General features: G+C 37.2%; 2 protein-coding genes across 2 annotated transcripts; both read right to left on the bottom strand.

The window, feature by feature from the left end:
- Positions 1-1,141: 1,141 nt before the first annotated feature.
- On the bottom strand, positions 1,142-5,397 carry LOC109219799. The gene is made up of 3 exons (XM_019384271.1): positions 4,811-5,397; positions 3,858-4,727; positions 1,142-3,143 (listed from the first exon to the last, which is right to left on the bottom strand). The coding sequence occupies exons 1-3, from the start codon at positions 5,395-5,397 to the stop codon at positions 1,142-1,144; spliced, it is 3,459 nt and encodes a 1,152-aa protein (XP_019239816.1).
- A 1,457-nt stretch (positions 5,398-6,854) lies between these two features.
- Positions 6,855-9,865, bottom strand: LOC109219800 (CASP-like protein 4A3). The gene is made up of 3 exons (XM_019384273.1): positions 9,121-9,865; positions 8,827-8,962; positions 6,855-7,391 (listed from the first exon to the last, which is right to left on the bottom strand). Exons 1-3 carry the CDS (start codon positions 9,762-9,764, stop codon positions 7,197-7,199), a joined length of 975 nt encoding a protein of 324 aa, XP_019239818.1. The 5' UTR covers positions 9,765-9,865; the 3' UTR covers positions 6,855-7,196.
- Positions 9,866-18,208: the final 8,343 nt, after the last annotated feature.

The following is an 18,208-nucleotide window of genomic DNA, read 5'->3' as shown; positions in this document are numbered from 1 at the left end:
GATTCCGGTAGCTCCCCCCTTGTTTTTTACTTTGGGACTACGGGTTCGATTCCCGGTAGATCCCCCTGCACTTTTACTTTGGGACTGCGGGTTAGATTCCCGATAGATCCCCCTGCATATTGATGGTTGGACTACGGGACAGTATCCTGGGAGATCCTTCGGTTTGGCAAATGAGTTGGACTACGGGAAGGTATCCCGGGAGATCCTTTGGACAGTTGAGGAAAGGGCTACAGGAAAGTATCCTGGAAGACCCTCATTGTTATCCTTGGTATTGAGCTGTAGTCATTCTGTGTTTATTTTGTTCTTTGTGTAGTTGTTATTGCCTCGTTGACCTGTCTTATCTCATGCTGTACTCATTATTTCTGACAGAATTTCATACTGTTGATTATTATTATATTTTACCTCAGTAGGGCCCTGACCTTCCTCGTCACTACCCAACCGAGGTTAGGCTTGGCACTTACTGAGTACCGTTGTGGTGTACTCATGCCCTTCCTGCGCATGTTTTTCATGTGCAGATCCAGGTACCTCTTCTCAGGCGCATTATCCTTGAGGCGGAGATACACGGAGACTTCGAGGTATATCTGCCGCGTCCGCAGACCAGGAGTCTCTATTCTGTTCCAGCTTTAGTATTTATTCTATCCTTTTCTCTCAGTTGTTTAGATATTCAGGAGTTGGAGCAGCGTACTATGTTTCTGTTAGCCTGTGGTTCCCGTGAGTTTCCGGGTTTTGGGATTGAGTTGTAGACTTCCGCATTTCTTTTGAGTTGTATAGGCCGAGCGGCCTTATATGCAGTTATTATTTTAACATGTTTAGCTTTATTTAACCATTTCGCTAGTTAAGTTGTTATTTCCGCATTGATAGGCTTACCTAGTTGTAGGAACTAGGTGCCATCACGACATGTTCATGGAGGGTGAACTGGGGTCGTGACACCTAAGGTACAAGCCTTACTTGTGATAACGTTAGAGTCGGCGCTAAATGATAGAATTGGTACAAATGTTGTGCTTACCCTAAACAGGGTAAGGGTTTTGTATTTATAAGTTGTCCACTGTACATTCACAGGCATATTTGTACAACTCTCTAATGCAGTATAAATAAATACTAGCGTAAGAGTATAATACTAATCCTATTCTAACACGCCCCCTCAATCGACACATGGATGCATGTAGAGATTGTCTCTAAGATGTTTAAACTTCTGGGAAACAAGACCTTTAGTAAGAATATCAGCAAGTTGTTGATAGGTTGGTAAATAGCGCACCAAAATAGAACCAGAAGCAACCCGTTCACGAACAAAATGGAAATCAACAGCTAAATGCTTTGTCCGTGAGTGGTAGATAGGATTCACAGTCAGGTATAATGCACTAATATTGTCACAATAAACAAGAGGAGGATCTGGAAGATAAATATGAAGATCACGCAATAATTCCTGAACCCAAAGAATATCAGCAACAGTGTGTGCCATGGCACGATATTCAACCTCTGTGCTAGAGCGAGACACGGTGTGTTGCTTCTTAGAAGACCAAGAGATTAGATTATTACCAAAAAATAAAAGAGAAATAGAGGCAGAGCGTCGAGTATCAGGACAACCAGCCCAATCAGCATCAGAGTAAGCAGTTAATGAGATAGAATTCGAAGGACGTAGCAGAAGACAGTGATGCAATGTACCAGCAACATACCTTAAAATGCGTTTGACTTCTGAAAAATGATGAGACTGAGGGGACTGTATATGTTGACTGGCACTATTAATAGCATAACAAATATTTGGTCGCGTTAATGTTAGATATTGCAAAGCACCAACCAAATTGCGATAAAGGGAGTTGTCAACTGCAGAAGAGAGTGAAGAGTCCAAAGAAGTAGAAGAAGATACTGGAGTAGCAACTGGCTTGCAACCAATAAGACCAGCTCTATCAAGAATATCCCGAGCATACTTAGCCTGAGAAAGATGAAGACATGCGGAAGTGCGAGAAACACGAACTCCAAGAAAAAAATAAAGATCTCCAAGATCGTTAATAGAAAACTCAACATGTAGCATGTCAGAAAACCATGATAACAACGAAGAATCTGACCCTATAAGGATAATATCATCCACATAAAGGAGAAGATATAAATATCGTTCTCCAGATTTATAAACAAATAAGGAGCTATCGGCTCGACTGTTAGAAAATCCATGAGAGATAAGAAAGTGGCCAAATCGAGCAAACCAAGCCCGGGGAGCCTGCTTAAGACCATAGAGAGCCTTATGAAGCTTACAAACATGATGGGGATAGTGAGAATCCTGAAAGCCATGTGGTTGCTCCATATAAACAGTATCAGTTAGTAAACTGTTAAGAAATGCATTTTTAACATCAAATTGACGAATATGCCATCCACGAGATAAGGCAATAGAAAGAACTAGTCTAATAGTAGCAGGACGAACCACCGGACTGAATGTCTCACCATAGTCCACACCATAAGACTGTGTATATCCCTTAGCTACTAAACATACCTTACAACGATCAAGAGATCCATCAGATTTTTGCTTAACCCGATATACCCATTTACAACCAACTACATTGATATTTGGAGGGCGGGGAATAAGAGACCATGTATGATTAGCTAGAAGAGCATTAAACTCATCATCCATAGTAGTACGCCAACGAGAATCCTTAACCGCAGAACTATAACAAGATGGCTCAACAGGTAATTCAGATAGAGACTGAGCAAGTAAAGCATACTTTTGATTGGGTTTGACAACACCAACTTTTGACATGGTAACCATAGGATGAGAAGGAGGTGGCAATGGTGAAGTAGGAGGCACGGAGGGAATTGATGTAGAATGATCAGGAGATATAGGTATAGATGGTGTGGAACTAGACGAAGGCAATGCGGAAGAACTCTGAGGAGCAATAGAAGAATGGTCAAGCAAAACTTGAGATGTAGGAGGAGCAAGAACATCATAAGAGGGAGAATTAGAGTGTACTGTAGTAGGTGATACAACGCGGGAGGGCTGAGGCAATGGGGTATGACAAGTAGAGGAAGAAAAATTAAGGAAAGAAGGACGAAGATGTGGAGTGGCATAGGGAAAGCGATGTTCGACAAAGCGAACAAATCGACTTGTATAAACACGTTGAATATCAAGACGGAGACATCGTCCTTTGTGATTGGAACTATAGCCAATAAAGATACAAGGAGATGAGAGATTATCTAGTTTGTGAATTCGATAAGGGCGCAAATTGGGGTAACAGAGGCAGCCAAAATGGACGTAAAATAGAGTAGTCGGGATCAATCCCAAAAAGAAGACGAAAGGGAGAGGAACAATTGAGTAAGGGAGTCGATAGCTGATTTATCAAGTATGTGGTTGTTTCAAAAGCCTCAACCCAAAGATTTAGCGGAGCTTTGGCATGATAAAGGAGAGTACGAGCCATATCAGCAAGATGGCGATTCTTGCGCTCAACTACACCATTTTGTTGTGGTGTGTGAGGACAATAGTGCTGAAAAATAATACCATTACTAGAAAAAAATGTCAAGAATTGCGCACTAGTGAATTCACCCCACCATCAGAACGAAAATATTTGATAGAAGCAGAAAATTGCTTTTCCACACGAGCTTAAAATGCACAAAAGCAATGAAAAACTTCACTTTTACTCCGCAATGGATAAAGCCACAAATACTTGGAAAAGTCATCAATAAAAATAACATAATATCGAAATCCAGTAACAGAGGAAATAGGTGACATCCATACATCAGAGTGAATCAATTCTAACACATGAGTTGAAGAAGAAGTACTAATAGAAAATGGTAAAGTAGAATGCTTAGAAGTTAAACAAGAATTACAAAAGAACGACCCAAGGGTATTATTAAAAGAAATAAAATTTCTAAACCTAAGTGACGCAAGGACTGGTGATCCTGGATGACCAAGACGAGCATGCCAATCTGATGCAGGAACCAAGGAGACAGCGGGGGCTTCTGATGAAGAGGAAGACGAGCAGGGAGCAAGTTGAAAAAATGGATAGAGAGGCCCGTCACTATGGCATTTGTGGAGGATTTTCCCCGTCTGCAAATCCTTCACAACAAAACCCCTAGGAAAAAATTCAATTGAGCAAATATTATCTTTGATAAATTGACGAACAGAAAGTAACTTTTTACGAAGAAGTGGAACACATAAGACAGAGGGCAAGAAAAAAGTATGCGACAAAGTGGACAAGGAGGAAGAACCAATAGAATGAATAGGAACTGATTCACCATTGCCAACAAGTATAGAATTATTGAAAGTAGGAGTAGGAGAAGAAATATTACCTTGGTCAAAAGACATGTGTGAGGTCTCTCCCGAATCCAAGTACCAATTCCCGTCAGTCGAGGAATGGAGAGACAATGATGCCAAGTGTGCTTGAGCTGTGGTGGGAGCAAATGAATAATTATGACGCTGCGGGCAAGAGATAGTTGTATGGCCAGTCATACTACAAATCTGACAAGTAACCATAGGAGTAGTCGGGTTCGACATAGCAAATGGAGGCAGCTGAATAGGGGAAGCACCAAGAACACCCTTATCATATCCATGAGGAACTGTGGACTGATGCCGAACATTATGCTGATAATGACCTCCATAAGACAGCTGAAAAGGAGAACCACGACCTCGTCGACCAGAGCCACGACCACGATAAGATTGCCCACGATAGTTTCTAGAACGACCAAAGTTACCTCGGCCAGAAGATGGACCAACAGGAGAAGATGAAGTAACATCAGAAAATGAGCTAACAAAGTGGTAGGCATAGGAGCAGAGGCCACATCACTTGTAGGCAGAGTGCGCACCTCGTGGGTATTGAGCATAGTCCACAGCTCTGCAAAAGTCGGAGGAGGGTGCATATAGGAAGCCATGACAATAAATGATTCATAAGAGACAGGAAGACCATTCAAAGCACAACGTACCAATTCAGGGTCATCCACACCACAACCGATAGAATGAAGGCAATCAGCAAATTCACGTATCTTTGCCATGTATGAATCAATAGATAGGTCTCCTTTTTTAAATGTCTGAAGACTATGTTTGTACTGCATCTCACGGGCAGTAGACTGATGAAGAAAATGTATTTTAAGCCTAGACCAAGCATCAGCACCAGTAGGGCAATCATAGAGTAAAGGAATGAGATCAGAATGTATAGTAGCATGAATCCAAGTAATAATAAGACGGTCAACCTTACACCACTTTGCATATTCAGGATTAATTTGCTGAACAGATGATGAACCCTCAGTAACAGACAGAAATTGTAAAGGTGTCACATTAAAACCATCAATATGGCCAATGAGATCATACATCTCCAACACCGATTGAAGTAAGTGAGTTAATTTCAAATAATTAGTTCGGTGCAATATTTTAGGGACCAAATCCTTTATATGAACAGAGAAAGGGATTGCAGATGCCATCATGTAAAAGCAGAATAATGCTAATCCAAGAAGAATCACGTTGCACAAAGTAATCGAACCACCAAAGCAAGTTAAATACAATTCCAATAAAAAGATTACCCAACTAATAACACCTAATCAATAACAAAAAAACGGTGGCAGTACCTAAACTCAATTGATATAATCGTTAGAGTTTGTCCGCTGTCGATGAGGACACAAAGAATAGGTGTAGATAGAGGAAACTCCACTTTAAATTCAACGTGAATAAGCAAATATGATAAAGAATTAGAAGGACTTGTTAACAACCGAAGCCGACGAAGTGCCCGTAGCAGCAGAGAACGTAGAAGAAGAACAACAACGGAGTAACGGAAAGACGAAGTCGCCGGAGAGAGAAACACCGAACGATGACGGAATTAATACTCAGGATCGCCGCTTGTATCTGATACCATGATAATTTGTACAAATGTTGTGCTTCCCCTAAACAGGGTAAGGGTTTTGTATTTATAAGTTGTCCACCCAACAAGAATACAAGCATATTTTTACAACTCTCTAATGCAGTATAAATAAATACTAGCATAAGAGTATAATACTAATCCTATTCTAACTAAATAGATATCTAGAAGATATGTATACTAGTAATTTATTTTTGGAAAATATATTGAATAAGTATTTTTATAAAAAATTATTTTATCATACCGATCTTAAGCTGAACGAAGACTAATCCATCCAATATAACAGGATCACTTTTTCCCCTCAATTACAAGATCAATAACTTTGTTCCAATGTGATATTTTACTGATTTGGGATATCAAATCGTATATCTACTTACCATACATCTCTTGATCCCGAATACTTTTTCCATGGAAATTCTCTCACGTAGCAGAGAAATGTGAATATCCCATTGTTTTTCTTTTTCCTTTTGCTGTTTCCTAGTGTTTCTTTAAGAGAAATACTTTTTTTTTCTATTTCTTTTTTACATTAGCTCAAAGCCACTATATTGGATTAACATGTGAATGCAGAGTTGTAAGGACCTTTATCTAAGCGTCAACTACGTTTCAAGACTTTTTAAAAGGCCACTCTCCTGGCTTGCATTTTCTCTGTGTGTGAGCAACTTCTTATTGTAACTTTAAACTCTTGTAGTTTGAGCTACTTTCCTTTTTAACGTTCCAAAATAAATGACACATTTCTAAATTTTGAAATAATTCAACTTTAAACTCTTTATTTTATCCATTTTATCCTTAATGAGAAGTTTTTATAACCACAAAAATATCATGGCCCCACAAAGCTTTTACCCCTTATGCTTTTAAGACAACAAATTTCAAAAGTTTTTTTTTTAAACTCCGATTCAAAATACCTCATCTAAATTGAAACGGAGGGTATGTTTTTTCTGGTGTTTCTAATTAAATGTAGTGCTTTATCGCCTAATCGAGACACGACTAGCAAATAATATCCGTTTAATTTGTTTTCACAACTCTGAATACTACAAGGATACTGAGGGGCTTCTCATTCTCTGCCAAAAAAATATTAACATTAACTGTGATTCTAGCTTTAGTAACCAAAAAACAAAAGGACGACGTTGAGAATACGACCTCTTCGCTATTGGTTTCTGGTTCATCTCTTGGGTTCCCTCACATTTTATACATACTCCAACACAGTACTTAGCTAACTACATCTGCACATCTTATTTATCTGTAGTAGGAAAAGAACAGTTATACAGTTGATTCTATTCGCTAAATCTGTACAGCTTTTCCAGCTAGAAATAAAATTTTATGTAGCGATACTCAAATATACTCAACGACTAATATGAACTCATTCTCGGGTCACGAGGAATTACGGTTGCAGAGGTTGTAACCAGATATGAGGGAGCTAAATGCAAAGGCTATAAAAGCCAGGAAGGATAACCCAATAGATGCTGTTGCCATCTCTGTAAATTCATCTTTTCCCCAATTTGATATCCAGTCATCTGCCCTCGTTGCAGCACAAGAAGATGCTGACATAAGAAGATAAGCCAATATCTGTACAGAAAAGCAAAAATTGAGAGCCAGTAATACATAAAACAGCAGCAGAAGTAAGAAGCAGAGTAGTGACCAGGATTCAAGACAGTTGTTCTATCACCACTATGAAGTAAGGAAAGATTTTTAAGGCTAAGTGCATATTTTACTTTTCTAGGAGGTTAAGGCTAAGTGCATATTTTACTTTTCTAGGAGGTTCAGTATAAGAATATCTCAATTCTCCTGCATGCATGAAAACCACAGCTTTTTGACTTTGCTAGTTTTTCCATTAAATTCTAAAATTGTTCAAAAACTCGCATACGAAAACTAGAACATGCTAAAATATGCTGCAACCTAACATCTCCTAATAAGGTTTCTCCTAGTGGAAACAGGAAAATGAGTATAATTTTGTAAGCCAACACGCATGCTGGGAAATACCTTTCACATATGACACAAGGTTTATGGTTACATATATGAATTTTTGAAACTCAACGAAGTAAACAGAGAATTTGGTACCATGTTTGAAGTCTTTCAGATAAAAGCTGAGGAACATTATCAGATAAAAAGACATTGACTTTCTTTATTTAAATAGTTTCGTGGTTACTACAAATTGACGAAAAAGATAAAATGGTCAAGAAGTCCACTGGAGGCTGAAGGCGGCGGGGGGACCTATCTTCATCTACATCAGTGATGAAAGCCTTAGTCGTTAAGACGTGATCTAAACGAAATGATTTGTGCCACAAAGCTTATTCATTGATAGTATATAACATTCAATTCATATCAAGATAGTTTCATATACTTTCGTATGCAACAGAGCTCTCATGATAAATTAAATTGACCAGTGAAAACATAGGATTAGTGAAGTATAGGCCATCCCTCCTCCCCCACCCCCACCCCCACCCCCACCCCCACCCCCCAAAAAAACAAGGAAGCATAGTAGATGACCGGCATCTCTTTTATCTGGTTCACCTCACCAATCTCTCTTTTTAGCATGACTGGCATACTATGAGTTTAAATTCATTGTATCGCTGATCCCTTGTAAAGGGTGGGTTCCCCTCACACTTCCTATCTCATGATATAGTGCAACCACACATAACCTTGGTCTTTAAATGCTGAACTAGGTATTGTAAAGTGTAAATGAGGCATCAACATGATTTTCTTATCTGCTAGCTCCTAAGAACAAAAGTTTTTCTTCAGAACAAAACCACAACAAGAACTTAGAGGACTCTGATCTAAAATGCACTAAGATGCTCCAAAAAGCTTGGACATTTGAAAAGGTCAAGGAATGCCATTTTTCTCCAAAGAAGCAGTTTATTTGACCTTTCTGTCTAGCAGCATAGTAACAGCCACAATGAAGAAGTAACATCCAATAATCCAATTCTAACCCAAGTACTAAAATCAATACTCAAACTAGAAGTACATGTTACCCAAGTAGAAAAGTTCAAACGGCATTACTTGCCTGATCCATCAAGAAATCAAAATGATATCGCACGTGGTGAGAGAAAAAGTGTTTCCAGCTTGCCAAATTGTATGCTAGATCACATGCTTGAAATGCAGAGTATACAAATCCAATAATATTAACAGCGACGCAATACCTGTGACATAATATAAAAGGTCTAACATCACAAAATGTCATGGAAAGTAATTATTGGAAAATAATAAATGAGAAACAGGGAATTAGCAGCTGCCAACAATAATTAATACGCATATTTAATACTGTATTATGTAAAAATAAGGAAAAGAAAATTAAGACCTGTACTCCTTGTACCGATCATAAGAGTCACCGCTCCAACCTTCAGTTTTATCAGATACCATGATCGAGAAAGAAATACAGCACAAAATTAACTCACAAACCCTAAACCCTAACGCCGCCCTGTTCAGCATCAGTTCCCTCTTCGAACGCCCTGGTGTCCTCGGAGGCGGCCTCTCCCCTCCGGCCACCTCTCCACCTTCCACGTCACCACCACGAACGGGTCCCACCTTCGTCACCCCGGTAGTCATATCCTCCCTAACCGCCCTACTAAAATTCATCGTCCGCGCCGAATCCCGATCCTTGTTGCCGGCTTCCGACGGCGGAGTAGGTGTCGGAGGTAAGCTTAAATTCTCCCAGGAAGGTTTACGGGGAGATCGAAGTGGAGAGTAGTATTTGTCGACTGAAACTAAGGCTTTTGAGGAGAGTGACTTGGTGGAGCGGTGATCGGGAAAGGGTTCATCGGAACGGAGAGGTGAGTCGGATCGGAGAGGTGAGTGGAACGAGTCCATTTGACTCACCTGTGAGTCGGTGTCCGACATTGATATGTGACTATTCTGCCTGTGAAAATTCCGGTGGTGGTAGCTGTGATTGGAGTTGGAACTTGAATTGGAATTGGAATTCGATTTGAAATTGGATTTCTCCATATTTGAGTTTACCGGGAAATATTTGAGCTTTATTGTTGAGAGAGAAAGAGAAAAAAATAGCAGCAAAATAATGGAACTTCGGGCTCTCCTCTCTCTCTGTCTATTCATACTTATAGTGGATTTTTCGTACCAAATGAGACACTGCCACGTGTTACATGTAAAAAGATTGCTGAGGTGGCTAGGAATGGTTAGTGGTTAATAAAGCTAACCATGGTCCGTGTCCGTTAAGATTTTCAGCTCTACGTTAGATTGTCTGCATGAATCTTTCTGACAGGTGATTATTTACGTAGTGTCCGTAAATCGCATTTGCAGGTTATAGCACGATGCCCTTTGATTGATTGCAACTCTTATTAACTTTACTTTTTTCCTCATTTCTAACTTTTTTCCTATTGATTGCCCTCAATAATTTCGGAAAAAATATATGTGTATATATCTTAAATTACAGGCAGGGTTTGTAAGCGGTATCGAAATTTATAGAAGAACTGAATTATAACTTTGATTATCATTCTTTTTGACAAGAAATAGCCTTAGTCTATTGATTTTATTGAGTCTTAAGTTAGAAAATGTCACGAGTTCAATTCTACTTATCACAATTTTTACAGAATAAGAAATGTTTATATTAACGCTTAAAGATGTCAGAGATATTACAAAATCATAGAAATGCCTTCTAAGGCATTTTGATTACCAAGCTCAGCCAACTTGGTGCATATACTATCCGAAATTATTCTCACAATATGCGTTCCTTCTCTATCAGAATGAACTATAGATTCTACTAATGGAGCGGAACTGAAAAGTGAGTTGTTTTGTTGATGTTGGACTGACTAGGAGCTTTTTTTGCCAAAAAAGTGAGCTACTTTATTGCCTTCTCGGAAGTTATGCTTGATTACCACCTTATGCAACTGGAGCATTAAAGACCTGCAATCGCGAATTAATGTCTCAAGCGTGGGAACCATGTTCAAGAATTTTGATTACCTCCGTGGAATCTGTCTCAATCTCAAGAGGTGTGAGATTTAAATTCACTGCTAGCAGTCCTTCCATAAAGGCTCTCTCAAATATTTGCAAAAGAAAAATGTGCTAGTTAAGGTTTGAACCTTTGACCTCATAGAGCAAAATCAAACACATAATCAACACACCAAGACACAATTTATGTCAAGTGGTATTATTTTTTCCTACTTATCGTTTCCGTACAGTATTAATACATATATTTAGTAAAATTTTCTGACGAAGTGGTGTCGCGTGACACTACTTCGGTAAGCGTGCATTATATTTTGATTCGTATAGTAAGACTCAAAGTTTAGGCAGTTGCATTGGTTGATTTGAGGCTTACATCTTGACTTTTAGTTTTTTGTCTTGGTTTGATTTCCGCTCCAGTATTTGGTTAAATTTTTAGTCGACAGTGATGTCCCGCCACTTTCAAATCCTAAGTCCGCCTCTGCATACCTTACAATCATTTTACCAAAGTATGGCCATAACTTAGTTGAAGTTTAACCAAGGAATTTTAGTTTCACAATTTGAACTTTGAATTAAAAAAATTACGCCAATTAGATTTAGCGCCACTTAATTAGTCCCCAACATCCAACATATCTCAAACTCACGTGTGTTAAAGGAAATTTAAGAAGCCTAATTACACAAAGAAAACTACTAGGTTAAGAAACAAGGTTTCCACTTTTTGACTACAGCAAAAAGAGACGATAATGGTGAGTAGGTATATTTGCCTCATGTAAAGCTAAAGGCTCCTAAAGTGAGGCTTTATATTTATCAACTCCAAAACTCTCTTTCTTTTTTTAGGCCCGAAAAAGAAAAAGAAAAAAGTGGCGTTCATTTTGCTTTATGTCACTATCAAGTACACTCAACGTATATTAATTGCCACTCACTAGAAGTCCCTTTAATCAATTTATTAAAAGAGCTTTTCCACTTAGAATGATCAATCATATACTGATACGGGACAACATAAAATGTTGTTATTTTAATTAGTAAAGTGCTCAGAAACTTGTCTTAATTAACAGACCTGAATTAATGAAAGAAACACAAGATCAATAATTACGTACGCGTATATATATCAATCTAATTATGTACGCGTATATCAATAATTAAAATCCCAAATTCACTGGTACACAGCCATTTATTCACTAGTTTGTCAATTTAGCCCCCGTGTTGCTTATTATTTAGAGTAGCTAGCCTACAATGTTACTCCATGAGAACGAACTTCAGCAAAATATTGATAACAACAATAACATAACCCAGTATATTTCCAATATGTGGGGTCTGGGTAGGGTAGTCTGTATGCAGACCTTACCAACAACAAAATATTGATGAATAAAATATTTTCCATTTAACATAAACATTAAAGATTAATATTAGCAAAGTGGATTAGTGGGTTGTGTCTTTTATGAACTTTTTAAGTATTAATTTAGTAATAACAACAGGAATTTAGCTTAAACAAGTAACAAATGAAGTTAGGATTAAGATAGTAGTACAGAAAATAGCTTCAGCCAAAGTGAGAGAAGTCATTTCCTCCATTTGGTAAAAGAAAATGACTTTAATATAATTTTTTTTTAATCAAAAATGACTTGCCGTCTTGCATATTTTATTTATTTGACTTTGAGAATGCTTGGGTATGTTTTTCGCGGAAAAAAACATATTCGCGGGGCTTGGGTGGTCATTGCGATAAGAAAAGTATCACATTCTTTTGTCATAATACACCTTCCTCCTCTGTACAAGCAGAGCAAGTTTCTTTCTAATTCAATAACCAAAAAGGAACCCCAAAAGCCTTCCTTTTCTCCAAGTGGACGTACAAAAAGAGAATGCACTTCACCAAAACTGCCTTTATTACCTTTGAACACAAAAACCAACGACAAAATTAAAGATGTCTACCATTCTGCCTTCCACAAAGATTATTGCTGTGTCATTTTCCACTTTAGCTAATCCCTGTTTAAGAACTTCCAACTTATATATCCACGGGGAGTTGTGTATTGGCTTTTTCATTCACGTTGTACGATGAATATGCCCCAAGAGCTGCATCTCTGATATGTGTGTGGCCCAATGCCCCGAGGAAAATCGGGAGAAGTGCACGTAGTCACTTTTAAGTTTGCTATTTAAAATATATTCATAATTTATAATGGTAACCAATTCAGCAAACTGCAGGACTAATAGCCCGTTTGGATTAACTGATTTGAAGTAGCTGATAAGCATTAGGTGCTGAAAAGCACTTTTAAGTGCTGATACTGATTAAATAAATAAGCAGTTACGTGTTTGGGTATAAGTGCAGAAATTGATAATAAGTTGATGCAATATTTGATAAAAAAGTGCTGATAAGCTCTTTTTCTGTTAAAATGACTTAAATAACCTTATAATTGTTTACACTTATAAGAGAGTAATTTCTTCAAAACTTTAGATTCCAAATCAATTCAAATACAAAATATTCTATTTGTCATTTTATTTTAAATACAACTGTGCTTTGATAAGATAATTTTTATGATAAATATAATTTATTTTATCATAAGCATATAACATAAGTTATAATACTTAATAAATTGACAAAAGTTTCTTAGTAAAAAATTAACCTAAACAGGACAAAATATTTGAAGAGAAACAAACACTGTCTTCATCACCACAACACTTAGAAAGCAATATACCCAAAATTTGATATGTCCTCATTTATTACAAATCGTTTACAGATTAATACACAATCACATAGATATAAATATGCAAAGGAATAAAGAATTTACTTATCTTAAATAGTCAATGAGAATTGCAGACTTGAAGAGGTGTGGGAGGGGGGGGGGGGGGGGGCTTAGGTTGAATACTTGAGGTAGTGAGTACCGATGTAGGAGTTTTGTTCTAAAAATGAATATTTTAAGAATAAAATAGTAAAAATCTTGGTCAAACTTAAAGTGCTTATAAGCTAAAAGTTCATAAGCTGGGTGTGACCAGCTTATGGTTTTTGGCTTATATTGACTTATAAGTACTTGGCTTATAAACACTTTTAACTTTACCAAACACGTAGATAAGCCGATAAGTGCTTGTAGGCTAGTTTGACTAGCTTATAAGCTTAGCCAAACACCCTATAAGTATCCTGACTTTTTAAGCTGCTAATTTAAAATTCAAAACTGTATACATGAAGGACTGAAGATCGACCCCAAGTCCCACCGAACTACTACTCGGGGTCAGAATGCCTGTCTTCGGAGAACGTTGAGTCCGTGATCTCGGAATCGACCCTAACCCCGAACGAGCTCGAAGAAATATTGTTAGCATAACCAACAAAAGACCGAAATATCCGTGACCGGTTGGATATTACGGCGGAAATCTCGGTACGTATCAATAAGGAACCGGCAATCAGCAAATCAAGTGATTTTTACCTTTTAGGGTTTGTTTGGAAAGCCACCAGGTAATTGGAATTGGTGAAATTATTAGGGTAGTAATTACACAGCCTAGTAATTACACAATTGTGTAATTATGACGACATGTTTGTTTGTCATAGTGTAATTACAGTGTAATTATAAGTTTACTGTTGCACAAGTGTAATTACATAATTAGATTCAATTTTAAATTAAGTAATTACCAAAACTTAAAAGTTAATAAAATAAATATATGCCTATAAATTTTTATAAGTATAAATGGTAGTATATTTTGTATTTAAGAAGTATATTTCTTCGTGAATATACATTAATTAGTAAGCATATATTTATAACTAATATTGTAAAGATAATATATATATATATATATATATATATATATATATATATATATATATATATATATATATATATATATATATATATATATATATATTTCAAATTAATAATATTTATTTTAGATACTTACAAAACCTAAAAATATACATTTTGTAAGAACATCATGGAATTCATATTTGATAAAATAAATTAATATTTATAAATATAATATCATAACATTATTCAAATATTTGACAAAACTAATCTATCAATTCTAACTACAAATGAACAACATGCAATGTGAGCCAATACTACTAAAATAAGTAAATTGGAACCATGAATATAACACAATTTCAAATTTCAAAAACAAAAATTGTTTTACATATGTCTCCGACATAATAATAGTAAGTTCCACTACAACTTAAGATTAGCAAACATGATAAGTTTATAACCACATTCAACAACGAAATTTCACTTTAATTGCATCACTCATTATATGCCAAGTTTGTTAATGACTCGTTATTTCTAATATTAGGGGGTATAGTTTCAAAAAATAGAATAATAAAATAAATAAAAAATAAAATATATGCAATTACATGGAATCACGAGAAGTAAAGATAGAGAAATAAAAGATAAATAATGTACAAAGAAAAATATATTTTAAAATTTTGAAAGAAACTAAAAAGTAAAATTAAAATTAAAAAATTAAAAAATTAAAATAATAGAAATAAAAAGTTATAAAGAAAATAAATTAAAATAAAAACAAAAACGAAAGAAACTAAAAAATAACTTTGTAATTACACAGTGTAATTACCACCAATTCTCACCTCCCCCTTGAGAATTGGAGAGTGTAATTACACCTTTCTAATTACACCCAATTCCATGCTTACCAAGTAATTACTTGGCCAAACAAACATGCCAAACTGTGTAATTACATCCAATTACACCCAATCCATTTCCAAGGTGGCTTTCCAAACAGGCTCTTATAGAGTTGTGCCTAAAGTAGGATTCCCCCACTATATAAAGGGGGTCTGATAATTCGTTAACACATTGTAACACGCATTCCAAAGCAATATATTATTATTTCTCTCTTTAAGCTCGCTCTATTGTATCTTGATACTGATCAAGGGACATCCAGTTCGAGGGCGGTTGACCTTCCAAGATTGAAATTTTTCTCATTCGTGTGGTTTGAATTTACTTTATCATTGTTTATTTCAATTACAACTTAATTTATCGCTCCGTGTCAAGTTAATCCACGTATCCTTAAAACCACTAACAAATTCAATTGTTATCCAATTTTGAGGGTAAACAGTTTGGCGCCCACCGTTGGGCTAAGGATAATAGTGATTATTTGATACAAATCTCCATATTGCACACTACTTTACACTTGTTCTTTGAAGTGTCTCTAAATTCATGTTAAAACTCAAATATGTCAAACTCTCAATCAACACCCCTGCATGTTGACAATGAGTCCGGTTATCACGATGAAAATAACAACATAGCACCCGGTAACGAGGTACCGCCTGTTGATCCCGTCGGAATTTCAGTCGCGGACCCATTTGACACTAACTCGCATGTGGCTATCAATACAAATCTACCTACTGACCCTGAGAATAGCATCCGTGGTGGAGCCTGATGTCGCCCAAACTCACACCACAAATATAAGTTATGAGGCGGTCGAAACAAAAATAAAAATCCAACGCAAGTCGGGGTCGAATCCACATGAGTTAGATATGGGATTAGGTATATGTCTAGACCAGGTATATGATGTGCCCAAGATTGCACTTCCACATATTTGGTTGTTTCTTTCTACTTCTATTGATTATGCTAATGTTTGTAAATGAATAGCTAAAAGACAATATTTTTAGTGTTGTTGTTTCTCAAGTTGATAAATGATCTAGGGTCGTGACTTCCACCTAGGTGGTCACCTAACGGGTTGTAAATCTAGGGCAAGTTTGATTGGTCGGGATTGTAATATAACAATCACACGCAATTACCCACTCAATACCTCTCGATAGTTTGAGTGATTTTGCTCAATTTGGCTTTCTCAAGTCCAAATGGGTATTGCACAAAACAAGTGATAAATGCTCAAGTCGGGTCTTACTATCTCTAGATTCAACCATTTAATTGGGGCTATCAATTTCTTGAGTTCACCCCAATTTCTTGTTAGCCAAGTTTTCCTAGACTTAATATCTCTCCCTCTCTCAAGTAAAGACTAAGTCAAATAGGCATGAATCAATGTTTGCAACCATTAATTCTTGAATTCAAGCAAGAACTAGGCTAAGTATCACTAACCCAATCACAAACAAGCCCTAAATCAAACACCCATCAAGTACCCACACTAGGGTTGGGCTATAACCCTAGCTAAAAATTTAGCTACTCGTGAAAACTAAAGAAATTAAAGAAAAAACTAAGATAAAATCCATAATAGATAATTAAGGGAAGAAAATCTAATGTTAAAATGCTAAACTAGTACAATGTTACCCAATACAGTAAAGAAAAACGGCTCAGGTGCTCCTCTAAAACAATACTTGACCTAAAAATGACAAAAAGTTCTATTTATACTAAACTGAAAAAATATTTGACAAAATTACCCCTGCAGACAATTATGTGTGCGGTCCGCACAATAAGACTTGGCTTGACAGGTTCCAGTTCTGTGGCCGCACAATTCTGGATTGCGGCAGCACTCCTTCAACTTCTGCGGACCACACATTTATGAGTGCGGCCGCACTCTTGCTTCTGTGGCCGCACAATTATAGCGCGGTCCGCACTCCTTGGTCTTTGAATTTGGCTGTGTGAGACTTCTCCAGACCGCATAAAAATGAGTGTGGCCACGCTTTTGATTATGCGTCCGCAGAAAAATAGTGCGGTCCGCATTTCTTCTTGAACTTAAAATCCTATCTCTCTAATCTTTGTCTTCTGTGGTCACACCAGAATTGTGCGGTTCGCACTTTGCATGTCATTTCTTGTCAGAGGTCTTCTTCGTGATCTGCGGCCGCACTCAATATTGTGTGGTTCGCACAGTGCCCTTTTAGCCTTGTTTCTGTCCTTATCCAAAATTACTCCTTCTTGAGTTGATTTTTATCTCTTTAGCTCATGTTCTAACACCCCTACTAGCAAGCACATTTCATTAGTTTTCGGGAATATCTTTCAGCGATTTTGGTCTAAAACGAAAGTAAAAGAGTGCGAATAAGTAGTCAAAATCCCTACTTATTAGAGCCCGTTCGGTAGCTCAAAATACACAAAACAATGGAGTAGAGGGGATCAATTTAGGATGATCTTCGAAATATTACAGGCTCAACAGGCGGCGATAGCTAAGTTATAGAACCAAAGTCGTACACAGAGCAGAATTGAACCCGATCCGTCCCGGGAAGTCACCCGTAGGGATGAACCGGTCGTAGAGAGGTCAAAAGAAAATGAATCGGGGACTAACCCTGAGATTATAAAAATGCTCGAGGAGCTGGCAAAACGGGTAGAATCAGGGGAGAAGAAAATCGAAGCAAATGACAAAAAGGTAGAAACCAACAATTCCAGGGTCGACCAAATCCCGGTAGCGCTGCTAATACTGTAAGGCCTGGATTCCAAGAAGTTCGTGCAAAAACCTTTCCCTCCGAGCGCGGCTCCAAAGCCGATCCCTAAAAAGTTTTGCTTGCCCGAGATTCCTAAGTACAATGGAATGACCGGCCCAAACGAGCATGTTACCTCCTACACATGTGCCATCAAAGGGAACGACTTGGAGGATGATGAGACCGACTCTGTCTTGTTAAAGAA

Source organism: Nicotiana attenuata, unplaced genomic scaffold (genome assembly GCF_001879085.1).
Source record: "Nicotiana attenuata strain UT unplaced genomic scaffold, NIATTr2, whole genome shotgun sequence".
Taxonomy (NCBI): domain Eukaryota; kingdom Viridiplantae; phylum Streptophyta; class Magnoliopsida; order Solanales; family Solanaceae; genus Nicotiana; species Nicotiana attenuata.
This window is presented reverse-complemented; position numbering and strand designations above follow the sequence as displayed.

Bases quoted from the DNA above. Each gene is read 5' to 3' on its own strand.
- LOC109219799 (XM_019384271.1), bottom strand. From the start codon at position 5,397: ATGGCATCTGCAATCCCTTTCTCTGTTCATATAAAGGATTTGGTCCCT. The intron at 4,728-4,810 runs GTGGACTATGCT...CCACTTTGTTAG, and splicing joins CCTCCGACTTTTGCAGAGCT to CTCATTTTCTGATGTTACTT. The intron at 3,144-3,857 runs GTTTAGAAATTT...TATTGGCTATAG, and splicing joins CCAGTCCTTGCGTCACTTAG to TTCCAATCACAAAGGACGAT.
- LOC109219800 (XM_019384273.1), bottom strand. From the start codon at position 9,764: ATGGAGAAATCCAATTTCAAATCGAATTCCAATTCCAATTCAAGTTCC. The intron at 8,963-9,120 runs GTCTTAATTTTC...ATTATGTCACAG, and splicing joins GATCGGTACAAGGAGTACAG to GTATTGCGTCGCTGTTAATA. The intron at 7,392-8,826 runs GCAAGTAATGCC...TTTTCTGTACAG, and splicing joins TTGATTTCTTGATGGATCAG to ATATTGGCTTATCTTCTTAT.